Raw genomic sequence first — 19,294 nt, forward strand, 5'->3', positions numbered from 1 at the left:
GCTCCGGCCCCGCCAGCGCCGCGCTGCCGCTGTGCTCGCTGCCGGCAGCGCCTTGCCCGCGGCTCCACCGCCCAGCACCTTCCCTTCCCCCCGTCCTTTTCCTGGTGATTTTTTTCTGTTGGATATTTGTTTGTGTTTGGGTGTCGGTGTTTTTTTCGTGGAGCCCCCGCGCTGCCCATCCGCAGCCCCCGCCCGGAGTCGGGAGGGGCGCCGGGGGGAGCCGCAGCAGCCGCGGAGCCTCCGCCGCCCCCCGGCACCTCGGCGGCCCCGCGGGCCCCGCAGCCGGCTCTGCGCACCTCTGGGCTGCCTAAATAAAAGGAGAGCTCCCCCTCCGACTTACCCACGCCCACACCCTGACCCACGCAGACATCTGGGGAGAAATCACTGTCGCCTCTCATGTATCCATGTTCTGATTTACGATTAAAATTTAAAGACGCGCATTCATATTTTACCGAACCTAATGCGCCCTATGAATTTTTAATCCATTAAGATGCGGGCTACACTTTGAGCAAACTCTACCTTTGTTTTGAGGGCAGGGCAGCGCCGGCCCCGGCCCTGCCACCCGGTGTTCCGCACCGCTCCCGGTCCCCGCCGCCTCCGGGACCTCCCCCGGGGCTCGGGGCACAGGGGGGACCCGGCCCCGCCGTCGCGGGGGCTCCGCGGGTGCGGACACATGCACCGGCCCGGGACGCCCCGTTGGGGCATCCCCGCACTTCGGCGGTGCCTGGGCACCCCCGGCCCCCTCGGTGCCTCCAGCCCGGCATCGCCGCCCGCACCGGCCCGTGCTCCCCCTCTCGCAAATCTCCTCCCCCGCTCCAAACCTGCGGCCGCGCCGCCGCCGCGAGCTGAGTCAAGTCACGAAGTCAAACTTCAAGCCCGGAACGATCAATGAAGAGTTTTGCCGTCCGTGGCGCCTCGTGCTTCCTGGCACTAAAATAAATGCAAGAAATCGAAACTTAATTACTTGAAAGAAATCCAGAAATCCCTCTGCATAATTTATCCAGGCATTTTTTCGTGGCGTTTGTGTTGAATGCACGCGTTTGACTCCGCACGCTCCTCTCTCCAGCGCCGCCCCCCTCGGCAGGAGCGGGGCGCCGGCCGGGCGGGGGGTGCGGGCCCGGAGCCGCGGACCCCCGGCTGAGGGGCGAGGTGGGAAGAGAAATCCTCATCTGTGCCACTCTCTTTTCCCCCATCCGAGAGCATCTCCTGGGGCCGGGTGGCAAGAGGGAACCTCTCCTCAGTGCCTGCAGGGTCTGAGCCCTGAGCCGGGCACTCCGCAGGTATTTTCTGATCAGGAGTGCCTGGCGTAACAAGCCGAGGCTCCTAAGCGTGATGGAAAGTGCCAAAAGCGTAACTCAGTTATTGTGACGAATCCCTCTCCCCCGTTGCCATCCCCCCGTGGATGCCACGCTCCTCAAGGATGGATGCCACACCTGGGAGCTGGGGGTGCGACCCTGAGCGGCGCTGCAGCCGCTGTCTCCTCCTGCAGGGCTCTCCTGCCATCCAGCCCGGCTGGGGAGAGCCCTGCCTGCTGAGCCTGGCGCTGAGTTCCCTACGACTGGAACTCTGCCGGCTCGGGAGCAAACTTTATCATAGACACCTCATCGAGAACTTGAAGTAATGTTATGAAAGAATGAAAAATACATTTGGGAGCTGCCTGGAAACTGAAGTACATTTTGATTTAACTTACATTAACAGAAACCTAATGTAGAAGTGAAGGGATCTAACAAAACCATTAATAATTTAAAAATAATTACAGATAGTCTATCCTTACTATTCATAACCACTCAACATTTTAGACAAAGAGAGCTGAATATTCTTCGTGGGAGAACGATGTGAGCAGACTGCTAAGCAGGAGCCATCCAGCTTGCAGTGCCTCTCCTCTGCTCTCACACATCTCACATTCCCCTCAGCACGCAGGACACCGTTCCAAAACTGCTTTTCCAAGGGGAGGGTGGAGGTGGAGGCAGGGCCTGATTTGTACAGGGCTTTTTGGCATTCATTTTGGCACGGATTTCAACTCCTCCTCTTTGTTGGAGCTGCTGTTTAAGGTGGCACCAGTGTGGCAGGGGAGACCAAGAACAGTCCTATAGCTCCTCAGGCTCTTCCAAGGCTCTGCCAGTCCTGGAGACCTCAGGAAAGGCCTTTTTCACCCACAGCCTTGGCTAACACCGGTGGCAGTGGTGACTCCTGCCCCCTGTTCTGTGTCATCCAGCTGGTACCAGCACAGCAGTCACTTGCTTGGCTTGCCATGGCACTGTACAAAAGGTTTTTTTAATACATTCAGTTTAATTCAAGTTTCCATTGTATGCTTTATAGCTCAAGGGTTGTGAGTGTCCTGCAAGGCCTTTTGCCTGTATTTCTGATTGTTTGCATTTGGGGTTGTTTCTTTTTCTGAGGTACACCTGCTGTGCAAACACTGTAAAATCAGAGCAGCTGGATATGCAGCAAACTTCACTGCTCTTCCTTACAGATCAAGATAAAATTGTGAAGAGGGGAATTCAGACATGAAGTGGCTTCTAAAGCAAAAGAAACACTGCATAATACAAAGCAGATAAATTCAGATCTAACTCTCACATGAACACAGGAACCCACCTCACAAACCATCTCACAGGTGGGAGCCTTCCCTAACCACATCCCCAGCTCCTACTTGCATTGAAAACATTAAGACCTCATGGATCATTAAAAGGAAAAAAAAAATCATAAATCACAGTGAATGTCCTTGGGACTCTACTCTTGCTGATTTAGACAAAACCCTGGTATCTCAGATTAGCCTTCATTAATTATTTTCATTAATTCCCCTTGTTATAGATGTATTATCACAAATCATATTCCAAACACATTCCCTAATTAAGCACGAAGTTCCTCCCTCCCTCGCTCCGTTTGCCATTTAACTGGAGCAGTGAGGACGCCTGTGTTCAGCCTGGTGCCTGGGGGCTGGTGCCAGGAAGATGGTGCTTGCACTTCAGATATCATTCAGGGCTTGCTGTAACTTAGGGAAAATGTTGTGGTTTTTAATTTGATCACCAGCATGGGCACGTCCTCGGCTCGGAGCTCTTGGCCCTTGTAAATTTTTAGTGTCTTCCATCTGCTTCCTCAGTGTTTTCAAGAAAAATATGATTTGCTTTTCTCCCCCTTCCACCCTACAAGGTGTTGGCTGATCTCTTTCCATGTCCTCAGGATTCCCCAGGCAGCCTTCTCCTTCCAGCCAGGAAGGAAAAAGTGTGACAGTTGATATGCATTGGAAAAGCTGATGAAAACCTCGTGATTCTGAGCAGGCACAGTTGTGTCACTGGGTGGGTGCTGTACCTCTGAGCCATTGAATAATGTGTTAAAATACTTATTGAGGGAGACAGGGTCCTGTGGCCTGTGGTATTCAGTGTGTGCCACCACGGACTGTGCTTTCACCGTCTGCATGGTTTTGGTGAGGTCTGGCGTGGACTTATCCTCCTCCATGAATGGGTGGTGGGAAATGTCTGGGAGTTGTTCTGTTTTCTGCCTTTGATTCAATATTCACACAGTCAGAGCATGGTGGGACTGGAACCTGACCGGTGGGGAAGCCCCTAGGACCAGCATCTCCCAGAAATATCAGATGTGTGCTGGAGCATCCGTCCCTGCACAGCCAGGCACGCTGAGCTCAGACCTAGTCATTGAAAACCAGGCTTTAATGCCCAGTAGATAAATCTGTGCATAACAGCAATGAGAATGCTGGGGGGTGTCCACCTTACATGTGGGCACAGACACCCAGCTAAGTTTTATTCAAAGCTGATCATAAATCCTCTTCATTTTATATTGGCTGAAATTCAGCAGAAACGCTTTCCACCTTTTGTACAACCTCTGTGCACACATCAAAGCCCTTCCCTTCGCACACAGGGCTTGGGCAGGCACCCACCTGTGCTCCCTTTTTATAAATGAAGTATTGTGCATTTTGGAGAGTGTTAATGTAATTAAATCAAATTGTGAAACACAGATGCAGCTTGCATCAACCTTTCCTGTTGGAAGCAGCGGGTTAGGACTGTGTTATCACGTGTCTCCCCCAGTCCTGAGACAGCCATCGAATTCCAGTGAAATCTCTTACAAAGGCAATCAAGACGATCAATGCGAGTTTTGCCAGGAACATCAAAGCTTATTAAATGGTTCTGTGTTGTGAACTGCAAACACACAGACATGCAGGAAAGAAGACAGCTCTGAAAATGGTACTATGAAGGTAAAGAAAAATTGAAGAAAGAAAAAAAAAATCATGCCCTTGATTTTGAAAAAAAAAAAAAAAAAGCAGGAGATTAATAATTGACAGATGTACATACAGCCAATCCAAAGCAGAGTTTAAAATGCAGACAGCTCAGTCCATTGCATGTAACACAAACTTCTGCAGAGGCATGTACTCACAAGGGCGTTTATCCACACATCCTGCTTTAATATTTTGCTGAATTGGAGTGAACTAAATTCATGCTTAACTGCTTTACTGTTTGTTTTGATGGGGAAGACCTGGGACAACCCAAAGACACTGTCATTATAGACCTTTCACATCATCAAGCTGCATGTGTGTGACTCTGTTGCTGTGCATATACAGAAAATGTAGAATCAAATCATATTTTTACTTGTTAATCCCTCAGCAGTTCTGTTGCCTGGTAGGTGCCCTGACATGGTGAACTTACTTCAGTAAAATGCATTTTTCTTTCCTTGTTTAGGCCAGCATGTTTCCTTGGGTGAGTTTGTTGCTGCACACCCAGGGATGAGGAAACACCTCCTGGCAGGTCCCAGCACCCCTGTCTTTCCCAGGGACCTGGGCTCCCTCAGAAAATGTTCCTGCTGGGTCCAGACACACCAGCCCAAAGTGGCCAGCATGGTGGGGAGGTTTCTTGGCCTTTTGTGGTGGGTTTTCTGATAGTTTTGCTTGGATAATTAGGTATTTTTATTAAGGGTAGAGTTTCTGGGTTTTTTGCTAGATACAATTTTTAATAATGTTGGTGCATTTTTCCGAACGAGGAGGTTGGACCTGCAGAAGCTTTTACAGCCATTTGAAGTTGTGTGCTGTAAGTGCTGACAGCTGTGCGATGGCTTTTAGTGAGGGGGAAGCGCTCGGGAGTGCCCTGCTTGGAGCGGGGCGGGTCCCGCGAGGGTTCCAGGGCACAGTCGGGAGGGGATGCGCCGCCCCTCCCATCCATACAAATACAGCTCGGGCAGGCAGGAAATTAAATGCAGTTTGTGGTAGTGAGTGGAAGGTTTGGGGCTTTGGAGGGGTGTTTTGATTTTGTTTATTTTTTTTTTCCCGGGAGGTCGAGGCAGCCCAGGCGCTGGAGAGGTGAGCTCAGGAGCAGGATTTCCCCGGCCCTCCTCTTTCTCCCTCCATGGTCCCGGTGATGCTTTAGGGGCCAGTGACAGCCAGAGCTCATCTGTGTTCCCATGACCCTGGGCAGCCCTGAAAGTTTGCTCTGGGCAGGGTGACTCCTAGAAGTGCTTTCAGAGGGTTGGGCTGCGTGCCCTGGTGTTGGCATCTTCTTGCTGCCGGGCCCTACTGCCTGTTTTGAGGGAGTTGGGAAAATTCCTCTCCTTAACCAGAGCCAAAAGCCAATCCTCCTTCAGGTGCCCAGCAGAGTGTTGGGGCTCACCTACTGCAAGAGGTGTATCTTGGAATGAAATGTGGTTGAGTTGTTACTTCGTGTCTCTCTCACACCTGATGCCCTTCCATGTCCCCAGAAGGATGTTTCTTGGATGTCACAGTATCTTACAGGGCTCATGTCAAGTGTGAAAGAAGGCTTTTGTTCAGAATACTTAAAAATGGACCAGAAAAATTCAGGAAGCTGACAAGGGAGGGTTACGTGCCTGGAGGTCAAAGCCACTGAAGTTAATCAATTAGCAAGGCCCAGCTGCTTTAGATAGTAAAAGGTGACGGTGATAAAAACCCAGAACAGGTGAGTAGAAAGAAGATCATCCTGCAGGCAAGTGGGAAAAGAAGTGATGAAAAGAGTTTTGCTGTATTGGATTCCCAGTTGTGCTCCAGCTGTGGGTGAGAGGCAGGCAGGGGTGGTTTGGGAGCTGCTGCAGAGGTCCCAGGACTTGTGTGGGGTTTGGTGTTCAATATTCACCCTGTGTTTTAGCAGGGAGAGCTCGCTACACATGGCTGTCATTTTCACAGTCTTGTGGATAAGCTGTGTCAGCACAGCTTTTATAAATCCCATTTTTACCAAAGATTTATGATGGAGCTGTAAATGTGTGCTCTGGACTGGTGTCTTCTAGAGAGGGTTTTAGTGAGGAATCTTATTTTTAGAGGCTTAGTGCATTTATTTTCCATGCCTAAGATACACGATGAAAAACGTAATTTATAATGTGGCATAATAAAAATAGATGGTGTTGCAGGGGATAGCAGACTTTCTTCTGTACCTGCACAATTTATCTTTCTGGTAATGTTTTGACAATGATTTTACACGTGCTTTATATTGGAAGATCACTCGGGGCCAGTTTCCTTTAAAGGAAAAGGGAGGAAAAGCCTGTTCTACACCTATTTGATTAACCTGTGCTGTTAATCACTGCCAGGTTTATGAACCTCTCTTATACACTTGTTACTCTAAGGGGTTTCAGTTCAGTGGTTGAAAAACAGCTTTAGGGCCTGGGTAGGTGAGAGTAGCAAGAAGTAGCAGCACTGAGCCTTTGAAGAGGTGTATAAATAATTAGCAACATATTTCATGTGGACTCTTTAGTCAAGATATCCTATCAGACCTGTGATTTTATCAGAACATGACCAAAATGTAGAAAGAGCTCTACATTTATTCCAGCATAACAGTGTTGATATCCAAAATAATTTGTTGCATTAGAAGCTATTTTAGATCACAGGTAACAGCTCTGCACTGCTGAACTGCTCTATCTGCTGAGGCTTCTTCAGAAAGCAGAAATGTCTGAAAGGTTCTTTACGCTCTTGTGTCTTCTGAATTTTTAGATCCTTATTTCATGGTTGCAAAACATGCAACACAGGTGAAAACCTGAACTGCATCTTAATCAAGCAAAGTGATGAATAAATAGTAACTTCAGGAGGTGGAGGGTAATGCAGCAGGTAAAAGAGAAGACAAAGGTGGGAACTTCTCAAAACCCTCCCGTGTGGGACAAACACAAACAAACCCTCCAGGGCACATCCTGCCGTACACATCCCTGCCATGGCAGGGGGTTGGATCCAGGTTATCTTCCAGGTCCTCTTCCAACTCAAACCTTTCTGTGGTTCTGTGATACCCATGCAACACCACAGGGCAGTGAATTTCTAAGCCATGATCATGAGGCATTTTCTGCCCCTTCTGCTAGCATCAGAGATTACACAGACCTGTTTAAATAACAGCTGCAGTTAGTTTTTTAAATTGCTTTAGTGCTTGTGTGCATTTGTATTTTAAGAAACTAGTGCTTAGACACCAGGCAATACACCCAGATAGATACAAAGACAGCTTTTCTCCTTAGCAAAGCTCATCCTTCCCACCCTGCTCTTGACCTGGAAGAAACGCTGTAGAAATCCATGGGCATTACCAAGGCAAAGTATGTGATGGAAAAAGCAGGGCTGTGTTTTTGGTCTAGCTTCAGTCTTTTCTGCTGGAGGCTGACATTAACCTGTGTATTTCATATCCCCTCCACATCAGGCTGAGTTATTTGGTAGCCACCTCTATGGCGAGTTTGGGTGTTGTTTCCACAGCAGCCCACAGGGCAGGCTTTACCCGTGACGAGTGGAAGCAGTGCCACTCATAACTTTTTAATATGCTAACCAGGGAAATGAGCCTTTTAAGTGCCTGACTTGCAGGAGGTCATCATTAGTCTGTCAAGGTATTCCTTTGCTGCCATCTTCTATAAATGTATTTGATATGGCAACTCCCAGTTCTGCTGTTCTGAGCAGACAAGACGTACTGTTTATCAAAACAGCCTTCTTAAAAGCAAGCTGTGGTGGCGGGTAAAGGAGGAGAGCTTGTTTACAATATTTTAAGCCAAACGGTTCCTTTGGCAGGAGCTTTTTTGTAACAAGTGAGAACAACAAGAATTAGCTCTCTCAGCACTTCAACAAGCAGAGATTTTTGTCTGTAATGAGAAGAATGAGACTTGCTTGACATAAACTACAAAACAACACAGCAAAGATGAAGAAGGAGGGCAGAAATACATTACTGAAGGTGAGAAGAAACAACTTCACTGCTCTACTGTGAATTCAAGATTGTTGCTCATTATAATGTATAATTACAGCTGGCATCATTCCAGAGGAGGGGTTGAAAGAAGGGAGGTCTTACCAACTGTGCTAAATCCTGCTGGGGAACTGACCACAGCAGCATTCCACCTGAGCTTGTGTCATCCAAAAGATTCCTGTTTTATTCTTCTGTAGCAGGTCCTTCTTTATGCAGATATGCAGATTCTCTTTGGACTCCTGAGGTTTGAAAACTGATTAGAATTTTTATGTTCCTTCGTTAAGGGTAAAAATAGGCTATCCCAAGATAGACAGACCCCCAAATTATATACTGATCTGAGAAAATGGGAATAGCTTACTTTTGCCATTAGATGAATAACTTCTTTCAGCAACCATAGCTTGGTTGTGCCCCTTCTGAAGTCTTTGCTGTCTTTCTGAAGTTTTTAGCTATTTAGCAATGAATTTGGAGAGAAGGAGGCTCCAGGGGAGACCTTAGCAGTCTCTACACGCCCTGAAAGAAGGTTGTAGCCCAATAGGGGTCAGTCTGTTCTCCCAGGTAACAGGTGACTGGACCAGGGAAAATGACTTCATGTTGTACCAGGGGAGCTTTAGGGTGGATAGCAGGGAAAAATTCCTCTCCAGAAGTGTTGTCAGGCATTAGAACAGGCTGCCCAGGCGAGTGGTGGAGTCACCATCCCTGGAGGTGTGTAAAAGATGTGTAAATGTGACACTTAGGGACGTGTTCTAGTGCTGGACCTGGCAGTGCTGGGTAAATGGTTTGACTCCATCCTAAAGGTATTTTCCAACCTAAATAATTTAGTGATTCTATGCCTCTAACTCTTATCTGTGCAGCTCTCCTTCTGTTTGGACAACAACTGTGTGCTGCTTATTAATATTTCATTTGTGCACATGCATGCTGCTCAGAGTGGTGCTTATCTATGCATAAAAGGCTATTAATAACTGATCCTGTATGCACCTATTATTTGCCAGCATCTTATTACAGAAGCAATTCTTTTTGCCCAATTCCACCCTGCTAGAGGCTCCACCTATTTATTCTTATATTCTCTCCACGCCAGCCCATAATTTTTTGATCATATGAGGATAGCTAAGAAGATCAAGATGCCAAAGGATCTTAAAGCAACTAAATAATTTTTTTAAGAGTTTAAGAAGAATTAGCTGGAACTATTATTTATTTTATTTCCTATTGGCAATGCTATTTTTTTCACTAGAGATACCTGGGAAAGTAAAAATGTGTGTTAGAGCCAAAGGGGTGTGCATTTACTGTGTTTTACCTACAGTCTTTGGGTTAGGCCCTTGTCTGTTATGAAGCCATAAAAAGGGTTAATGGGATTGTAATCTAAGCTGCAAAATAAGGTTAGGTCTGCTAAGCAAAAAAATTATAATTATGTTGAAATAAAGGTTTATGGGGTTATTCCTATTTATAGAGGAGAGAACCATGAATGCCTTGTGTGAGCATCTGTATATATATATAAAAAATGAGGTTATATGTGGTCTACTACTTATTTTTTGTCTTTATGATAAAAGATTTATTAAAATCAGCAAGAGAAAAATTAAGAGAGTTCTTGCAATTTCAGGTCTGTGGTGTCAGTTTGGAAAACAGGGTATTTTTTTGTTATTGTTGGATGTTTTCCCCTCAACACTGGTGTGAACTTTAATTAAACCAGGTACCCATATGTTTACATAGAAAGACAAATAGTCTGTTTATTTCAGCAGCTGTTCAACAATCCACCAGCACAATCAACTAGATTAATCCCAGGAAATAAAACTTGAAATGAAGATGATATCTGAAATCATTTTTATTCATGGTTAGAGACCATGCAGATTCTTTTGACAAGTTGAAAAATCTTATGGGTGATGTTGAAAACTTCAATGTACAAGTGCTAATTCAATTTGAGGGCAAAAAAACCCTGTCTTGATAGAATGGTTTCTGTAGAGATATTACTAGGATAGCAAACCCCCAAGCAATACAAAGGCAGCCTGAGTATTGTATGCTCATTACCTGAATTTTCAAACACTTAACAACTGTGAAAAGTATGAATATGCAAAGCTTCCAGACTCTGACCAACATTTTCCTTTTCCCTTCTGTTCCTGGAAGGAAAAAGCCTGTGGTTTATGTCAGTGCATATATCTGTAACTGCCATTAGCCCCATTTAAAGTTGCATAGGGTGTAAGGTCACAGGTCTCTAACTCAGCAGAGCATTTAAGGAAATGCAGGAAATCCTTTAGCAGCTGCAGCACCTGAAATGTGTTTAACTCTGTTAAATTTGGGCTAAAATTTCACCTCTTGTATCTTCACAGCTGTTCTGCAGGGGAGATAAAAGGTGGGCTTCCACAGACAGTGTGATTTTAGGAATTTATTGAACCACAACTGGGGAGATTTAAAAATGCTAAAATGGGAATGAAGTCGTTCCTTTAATGGTGAGGATCCTAAACACTCTTACTCTTCTCTAGAAGAAAAGACACAGAAGAGAGACTTACACTGAATGTCTCATATGAGGGAATGGTTTGAATAAGAATTGCCATCCCATGTGGAAGACCCCTTGACCTCTGTGAGGATGTCAGGGACTTACTGCCAGGTGGAGTCTGCAGGCTGCAAAGGCAGTGTTAATTTGCTTAATTTTAAGTTCTGGGCCAGATCATGCAAGCTCTTGTTTGCATATCTAGTCCGTTATATCTGAATATTTTGTGGCAGCATTTTATGACAGATAACAAATCAGTCCTGGTGTTGTAACTGGAAATGAGAAATACCTCAAGGTGCACATCACACTTACACTGGCATTGTTACCTGACCCTTATCTTCTGCTTTTTCTCATGTGAGCTGTGCACAAAATAGAAAAAATCCCCCCTGAGACTTCTGTGCAAGACTTGCAGTCCTGTGCTTACTGATGAATGCTCAAAGCTTTAATATCTAATCCTGAACATGGGTCTTTGGGTTTTTTTAAAGCTAAAATCATATTGCAATAAATAAAGGACACCAGTCTCTGCAGGTTAAGGCTAACGGGTCAATAACAAATCTGTTTATATTAGATTGTCTCTTAAATGTAGGAAAAATGTGTTATAAAAATTAAAAAGCTGAAGAATGGTGCATAAAAAAGCAGTTGATGCACAATGAATGCTTTTATTTTTTACAGAATAAGGTTTTATTCTGTGTAGACATTTATTCTGGGCATTTTTTTCCCATGATAGTTGTAGTCTTTCTCCTCCTTGCTAATTCTTGCTGGTGCTGTTTGTAACTTCTCAGCTATTTGAGTTCTTTGATCACAGAATCATTTGGGTTGGAAAAGACCTCTAAAATCATCCAGTCCAGTTGTTCCCCCATCCCTGCCAAGCCCAGCATCAAGCCGTGTCCCTAAGTGCCACTTCTACCTTCAGGGATGGTGACTCCACTATTCCCTGGGCAGCCTGTTCCAGTGCTTGACAACACTTTTGGTGAAGAAATTTTTCCTAATATCCACTCTCAGCCTCCCCTGACACAACCTGAGAAACCCAGAAAAAAGGGGCTTGTGAGAATAAATGAAGCATCCTATGGCTTCAGACTGTGCTAGGTCTGACTAGTGCTAAGTGGCTTGGTGTTAACTCTGTAGCTTTCCTTTTGCATGAGAAGGCTGGCTCTGTACTTTGGAATGCTGAATAGAAAATTAAAAATGCAGGCCAGTCTTCGGGAACATTTCACTTACTGTTTTAATAAACTTTTGTTTATGCCTAGAGGTGCCATTAAATTACCAGCCAGACATTAATATACAGTACACCAGGGATCTTGTATATAAGCAGTGATTATTACTGTGTGACTCAGATGGAGCTGGAGAGGTGCTGGACGGGAGGTGAGCAGGGAGTGCCCGTCTGGATGGAGAGCGGTGCTGCCCAGGCAGTGCTGGGAGTGCCAGGGGGTCGGGCTGAGAGGAAAGCCCCTGTCCCAGAGCGGGAGCAGGACTCAGGGGACAGTGCTCTGTCATGGTGGAAACGCCTCTGCTTCGTTTCACAAAATAACAGAAGCACATGGTGTGGATGATCCTGGAGCTAAAGGTGCTAAGCAATTTTAAGCCAACTATTACTCTGGACCCCCTTAGAAAAGGGGTCTAATTCCCCCACCAAGCATCTGCTTCAGCTGCTGATTGTGGCTGTGCAGGGATGCTGGAAATGGTTAATTCCAAACACAGCTTTCCTTCTGTGCCACTGTCTCCAGAGTGAGAACAGCACCTAGAGAAGCAAAGACTGCAAGAATGAGCTGGAGTTAAACATGGGCTGTGGACACCAGGGTGGAGAGGTAAAAACAGGGTAACCTGCCTTGCTGCAGGTCTTGTGATTGTCTCCTTCCACAGACAGGTACCACTTCAAATGCAGGAGTGTTGTAAGTTCATCTAGAAGGAGGAAATTCAGAATCCCTCCAGCTCCTGAAAAAATGTATGCCAATTAATTCTGAATTGGGATTTTCCTTTACATTTGATCTATTTAAGAATGCACCACAAGGAGAGCTTCCTATGAGGAAAGCTTAGAAATGCTCTCAGGGAAAAGGCACCATCGTAACTCTCCCACTTCCTAAAGGGATCAGGGTAGAGCTCTGCTTAATGCACATCCTCCAAAGGAAATAGAAGGCACTACCTAATGCAGCCTCTTTAGGTTCTGCTCAAAAAGCCCCAGCCAGATGATCCCTCCCCATCTCTGCTCTGTTCCTGACTTCCCCACTGTGCTTGCTGACTGACTTGTACTACTAAAAAAATAAATTAATTCCTTCCCTCGCTTGCTGCAGCTCAGGGCTGTGGCACTAAAGCCGCTCACAGGGAAGGGAACGGGGGAGGTTGGATGAGACCTGTGAAATGAGCAATCCAAAATCGCCCGAGGATGACACGTGTGGCATAAGCTGGATGGATGTCAGGCAGGGCATAGTGCTGCCTGGAAGTCTTTGTCAAGCCCTGATTATGTTGTAGGAATATTTCAGTTTCACAGAAGAATACTTTGCTTTCCCTGGGAACAGGAAAGAGAAGGCAGAGTGTCCCAGGAGCAGAGCTATTCAGCAGGGTCCTGGTACAGGTGTGAGGCAGGATCTGAACACAAGAGAAAGGAGGATGGGAGGGTTTAGCAGCTCTGTTGGCTGTGCCAAAAAGCACGTGGTGGATGTTTGAGCCCTGGGTGTGACAGAGGTGCAAAGTCTTGTCTCGTGGTTGGTGGGGCAGCAGTAAGAGAAATGAATTCACAGTGCAAGGAGGGCAGCAGGACAGTAGGCCTGGATAGAAATGGCTTTCATTTCAGGCTCTGTCCCTCCTGGTGCTGTTCACCTTGGCATAGTTTGAATCTCAAAACTATCTCAAGTGTCACCTTTATCCCCCGCTCCCCTGCCATCCCCTTCTCATTGTTTAAATGAGCAGTTTGGGCTGGACACTTCTGGAATAACAACTGCACCCAGACTTTCATCAGATAGTGCTGACTTCATGGTTTGTATCTGGTTAACTGCCAAAGAACCCAGGCAGTCGTGTTTTCCTTCTATTTGATGGTTGGAGGGGTTGTGTTTGTTTCCGTGGTTTTGTTTCTCATTTATGTCATTATTTGCCAGCAAAACACAATCGTGTCCTTTGTTTTAGTTCAGCTTTATTCCCTTGTCCTCGTGTGATACTCTTTTAGGCACAAAGCGTCCCAGTTTTTTTAATACTTCATGATTTATTAATGCTGCAGATTGTAGGATGAAGAGTTGTCAGCAACCTCATTTTTTATGTATTGACAGATATAATATCTGATTTGTTATTAGATAGCTTTTAAAGGATTTCTTCCTCTCTCGTTACATTTTTCCTAATTATTTAGCGTTATTTCCCCACAGCTCATCTCCCTTCCTGGCTCCACTTTTTTTTCTTTTTGCTTCTGCTTTATCATTTGACGTTTTTTCACTTAAATGTGAACCTGATCAACACCAGTCACATCAGAGGCATCTATTGTGTGCTCTCCAGGAGAGGGTGTGTGGGAACATTGCTCTCAGGACTGACATGCAGCACTTGGGAGCACTCAGTGTCCTTGTGATGTCACTTCCTAGCCCATTTTAAATCAAGGCCAGGTAGGCTGGGATCAGCTGAATATATCTGCAAGTACTGTGGAATTTACTTCAGTGCAGGGCAAGTACTGTGTCTGAGATTCCTGTGGGATGCACTTTGCTTTTCTCCCGACTGATGGAGCGCTGGGTCCCGGCTCATGGTGAGGACAGGACACAGCCTTGACTGCAAAGATCCAAGAGATGTAACTACAGGTGCCAGTATGAAAAAGAAGTCAAACTGACAAATCTCAGCAAGTGTAAGGCTTTGTCTGGCATTCCCCTCAGGGAAGCTTTTGGCCCTGTTTCTTTGAATCTTTATGATGTTAAAATCAAATGGGACAGATGCAAGAGAAATAAGGCTCTACCTTCTTTCCAGCTAAGAGAATACAAAAATTTGGAGCTAGGGTGTTCCTCCTCTTGGACATTCTAGAAGATAAAGCTGAAGCTCCTAAAAACCAGCTTCTAACCTTAACACAAGCTTCCTAGAAATTCCTAGCAGCTGATTTCTGCTCCTTCCAAACACGACCTTTGTGACAGGTTCCTGATTTCAGCGCTAGAGGGGCTGGAGTGACTGCTCTCCTCTTTCTGCTTTCTGGGATTTACACGCTCTCCCCATTATGAGTGGTTAATTACTTTAAAAGCATTGTAAAACTTTTGCATCTGCACATCTGCACACCCGCACCCAGGAATAAATCCCCTGCTTCTCCCCTGTGAAAATGCAGCACAGGCTTCTGTAGTGAAAGTTCTCATGTTGTAGGTATTTTGGAATGATTATTATAATATTAGAAGGTTATTTTTGTAAGCTTGAGGAGAAAAAGATGAAAGTATCCCCATGTTATCTCAGAAGTCTTTTATTTAATAGGTTAAATCCAGTTGTTCATTGTGAAATTATCCAGGGAAGCTATTTCCTGTTCTTGCTTTCATTTTTCAGGTTTAGATATGTATAGCTTTTCATGGTTTTAAAAAATTTTTTTTGTCTTCTGTTTTTGAATTGCAGTTGAAGAAGCCTATAATTTGTATCAAGAGCACAGCTTTATTATGCCAATAGCTTTTCTTTTCCTTTTTTCTTTTTTTTTCATGCAACCTTCTGAATACATTATAGCTTTGCTGTCTACTGGGAAACAGTATTGCTGTGAAAAAGTGCTAAACATGAAAATTTCTCTAAATTTGTATGGTCTCTTGGTAGTCTAGGAGAAGTCAAAAGAAAATCATGAGTGGAGCATCAGTAAACCAGGTTCTGTTTCTGGTAAGAACAAGCAGGTTCTAGGAAAGGGATCAGCAAAATCCCGTCTTGTTATCTTTTAAATTTTCTTCCTAATGCCTGAGATTATCTCATGAAAATTTCACACTGAGCTCTTAAGTAAAAGAAAAATTGCTTATTTGTTGAATAACCCAATATGTAAGAGGGCCTATTACAAGTTAAAACCAAAATACATATTCTGCATTTAGGGTGTCTGGGGAAAAAAAGATCATAGCATTATAATAAACCCAAAGATTGACAAAACCTTTCATTATCTCATAGCCTCTATTTAGAAAAGCACACTAATGTGTGTTTAAGTCCCATTAAGTGCTGTTCTAAATTGAACTTGTACATAATTCCTGCTATTGCATTATGCTAAGGGTAGTAAGTCCTGCAGCTGGCAATACCTAAGTGTTTATAGGGATTCAATAATATTCAGTAGCAAGAGCCCAAAGATCCCTTGCAGATGCCTAAAGCAGTATAAGCACCCAGGCCAAGACACAATCAAGACTTGTAAATTCCTCTTCCAGGAGGAAATCCAGCTAATGGGATCAGTACAGCAATCTCTTCCATTTTCTCTGAGAAAATCTGAGATCATGCCCCTAAGTGCTTGTGAGAAATATAAATGTGTTGTAAACTGCCTCCCATATATTTCCACTTTTTCTCCTCAACTTTCCTATTTATAATTAACACCTCTCTTTATCTTGTTCATTCTGAATATCTTTGTTCTTTTCGAGCTAAATTATTCAATACTATCTCTTCCCCTCGTTTAAGCTCCCTTTATCTGGTGATCCCCTCTTCTTTATATTAAAATCTCTCCTGTCTAAATGCATAATCAGACCACATCTGCTGCTCATGAGCACAGAAATCCTTGCACATTCCCTCAAATCACTGCAGTTACCAGGCAGTGAGGTACGTGCTGCAGGTCAGAGGCTGGGCACACAAAAGGAATAGGCTCAAACAACTCAGGAGTGGTGCTCAAAATGTGAAGCCCAGACATGTCCAGTCCACTCCCGTGTCTTTGCAGACATGAAAATATATGTATTATCTGTACAGGAACGTGAGGAGGAATGTGAAACGGTGCAGGAGACAGTTTGGGGTGACAGGACAGGTGCTGGGTTGTCCCTCTCTAACAGGGACCAAATGATTCCAGATGGGTGATAAATTCCCTGATAGCAACAGTGATGCTGCCTTGCAGACAGATTGAGGTCGTGTGCGTGTCCTGCCAAATGTAAAATTCACAGGTAGTGTTTGCTTCCCTGCTGCTCCATTCTGGTGCACACAGCGGGGCTTAGAGGCCTCTCATTGAAAAGCAGGAACAGTTTCACCTATTTAATCTAAGAGGCATATGTGCTTACCACAGTCATAGCAGGACAGCCTTAAAAAACAGCTAAAATGTGTTTGTATAAGTCTTTCAACACACAGAATACCTGCATATGATTTTAAAGATTACAGAAGAACAGAGCCTCGTGAACCTGGGTATTTGTAACTCAGATGGCAAAAGATGTTTATTACAAACTTCAGATCTCTTAGAAAAAATTCAAAGGCAAAGAGTCCACTCAATAGCAAGAGAGCCTCATTAAAGCTTTTTTTTTTTTCTTCTTTAGTGTAGACAGGAGTTCTGTTATATCTGATAACCACTAGGTTTTGGGGGATTTTCTTGTTTGTGGTTTTTAGTTTATATATTTCTTAACTAAATGTTAAGAAACCCAGTGAGATATCTCATCCTTCTTTGGAGAAGGAGAACCAGGCTTGGGACTGTGCACAGGAACAGACCCTTTGGAGGGGAAATTGAGAAGCACCTTACAGAGCCTAGGACTGAACCTGAGGATTTTACCTTTTGCCAGTTAGATCTGCTGTGAGCAAATAGCTGAAATTTGTTGGCAAGATTAACCGGAGTTAGCTTGAACAGTGAGCAAGATTAGAAATTCATGATTAGTGTCCACCTGCAAAGAGTGAGGAGCAGGATTACTACCACGTACAAATGTCCCTGTTAATGCGACTTGGAGCGCGGTGGCCGGGCAGGATGGTGGATGCAGGGGAAGCGCCACGGGAGGGAACGGGGACTGGAAAGCGCGGGTGGAGCACCACGATGGGGCTTTGCAGTGGGTTTAGCACTGAGCCACACCGGGAACCGCCCGCCGCTGGGAAGGGGCTAGCCCGCCTCGGGCGCTGCTGTCGGCGTGTCGCGACAGGGGCTGATCAGGTGGGTCTGCCCCGAACCGACAGGCTCAGTGGGAACTCAGGGCGATCTCTGAGGTCCACGTGTCCCTGGCGGCGGCGGCGCAGCGCCGGGACGGGCGGGTGTGAGCGCACCCCGGTAACAGGTGCGTGGCGCGGCGCTGGCCGTGCCCGGGGCTGCGGGGAGCGGCGCTGGCGGTGCCCGGGGCTGCGGGGAGCGGCGCTGGCGGTGCCCGGGGCTGCGGGGAGCGGCGCTGGCGGTGCCCGGGGCTGCGGGGAGCGGCGCTGGCGGTGCCCGGGGCTGCGGGGAGCGGCGCTGGCGGTGCCCGGGGCTGCGGGGAGCGGCGCTGGCGGTGCCCGGGGCTGCGGGGAGCGGCGCTGGCGGTGCCCGGGGCTGCGGGAGCGGCGCTGGCGGTGCCCGCCCCGCCGGCCCCGGCCCGCGCCGCCCTCACGGAGCGATCCCGGGTCCCGCCCCGGCGCGCGCCCGCCCCGCCGCGCGTCAAACTGCGGCCGTCACGAGCGCGTTGTAATGTACCAAAACAGCGCGCACCGCCGCGCCGCGCCCGCCCAGCCCTGCGCCCGCCCGCCGGCACCCGCTCCGTGCCCGCGCTCTCCCCGAGCCGCCCGACCACGGCAGCCACGGCGCTGGCCCGTTCCCGCCACCGCCGCCCGCGGTGTCCGCCTCGGCGAGGGCATGCGGGGCGGGCGCGGCCGGAGCCGGCGGGGGACCGCAGCCGCCCGTAGCCGGGTGGGCGGGCGGGCGGCAGCGCGGGTGTGCGCGCCTATTAGGAGCTGCGTGGTAGCGATGGCGGCTGTGGGTGAGACTTTCCCCGTCAGCGGATCCGGCTGGCCCTGCCGGCGGGCGGTGGGGCCGCGCCCCGCCCCGCGCCCGCAGCAGCCCCGAGCAGCCGAGCGGCACCGGACCGGCACCGAGCCCGGCCCAGCCGGACCCAGCGGCGCCGGGCGGAGCCGATCCGCGCCGCGCCGGGCAGCGGGCGGCGGCGGGCAGCGCCATGGGGCCGCTGGAGCGGCTGCGGAAGGAGTGGTTCATCCTCGGCATCGTGCTGGTCATCGCCGTGGCGCGGCTGGAGCCCGGCGTCGGCGTCAAAGGCGGTGAGTGCGGGCGCTGTGCCCCGGCAGCCCGGCGGGGGCACCGGGAGCCCCCGGGACTTTGCCAACTCCCGGCGGCCGCGCTGCCCGCGCCCCGTCCCGCCCGTGCCGGGTCCCAGCCTCCGGGGGCTCCTCCTCTCCCCCGCTGCCCCTCAGGAGCCGGGAGCTGCTCCCGGGAGCGTTCCCGTGTCTGTGCTCGGCGCTGTGCCGGTGGCGGGAGGAGTGTCCTGCTCTTCGGGGACTGGAACTGATGGAAGCCAAGCAGAGACTGGCTCTGAACGTGCTCCAGTTCAGCTAAGTCATAACTTCAGAGCTGTGGGCGTGAGGTCCTGGCAGCTCCGGGTCTGGATGTCTGCCGTGTGGGAGCCTCCCCGGAGGGGTAGCTGAAGGTGTCTTGTGGTAAACTCTCAGGTGCTGTGTTTCGGCCAGACCTTTTCTTTCGCTTTATAGTAGAACACTTGTCGTTTAAAGTTTTGGATTTTTTTTTTTTTTTTTTTTGGTCTCGTTGTTGTTCGCTCTTACTCCCTCATGAAAGGTGGGGGGAAACAGCGAAACTGATTCTGTGGAAAGTGGTGGTGTGAAA

General features: G+C 47.6%; 1 protein-coding gene across 5 annotated transcripts in view; it reads left to right on the top strand.

The window, feature by feature from the left end:
• The first annotated feature begins 17,060 nt into the window (after positions 1 to 17,060).
• The window catches only part of SLC10A7 (solute carrier family 10 member 7), a 100,470-nt gene continuing 98,236 nt past the window's right edge, over positions 17,061 to 19,294 (top strand). For 2 of the 5 annotated variants that reach the window (XM_063414973.1, XM_063414972.1), the window contains exon 1: positions 18,393 to 18,714. Coding sequence is in view for 3 of the 5 variants with exons in the window: in XM_063414972.1 (XP_063271042.1) it covers positions 18,615 to 18,714 (100 nt within the window). In the remaining 2 variants the exon portion in view is untranslated. Of the gene's footprint in view, positions 18,715 to 19,294 lie in introns of all 5 variants that reach the window. The other 3 variants (XR_010082582.1, XM_063414974.1, XM_063414971.1) reach the window with 3 other exon arrangements.

Source organism: Prinia subflava, chromosome 18 (genome assembly GCF_021018805.1).
Source record: "Prinia subflava isolate CZ2003 ecotype Zambia chromosome 18, Cam_Psub_1.2, whole genome shotgun sequence".
NCBI lineage: Eukaryota > Metazoa > Chordata > Aves > Passeriformes > Cisticolidae > Prinia > Prinia subflava.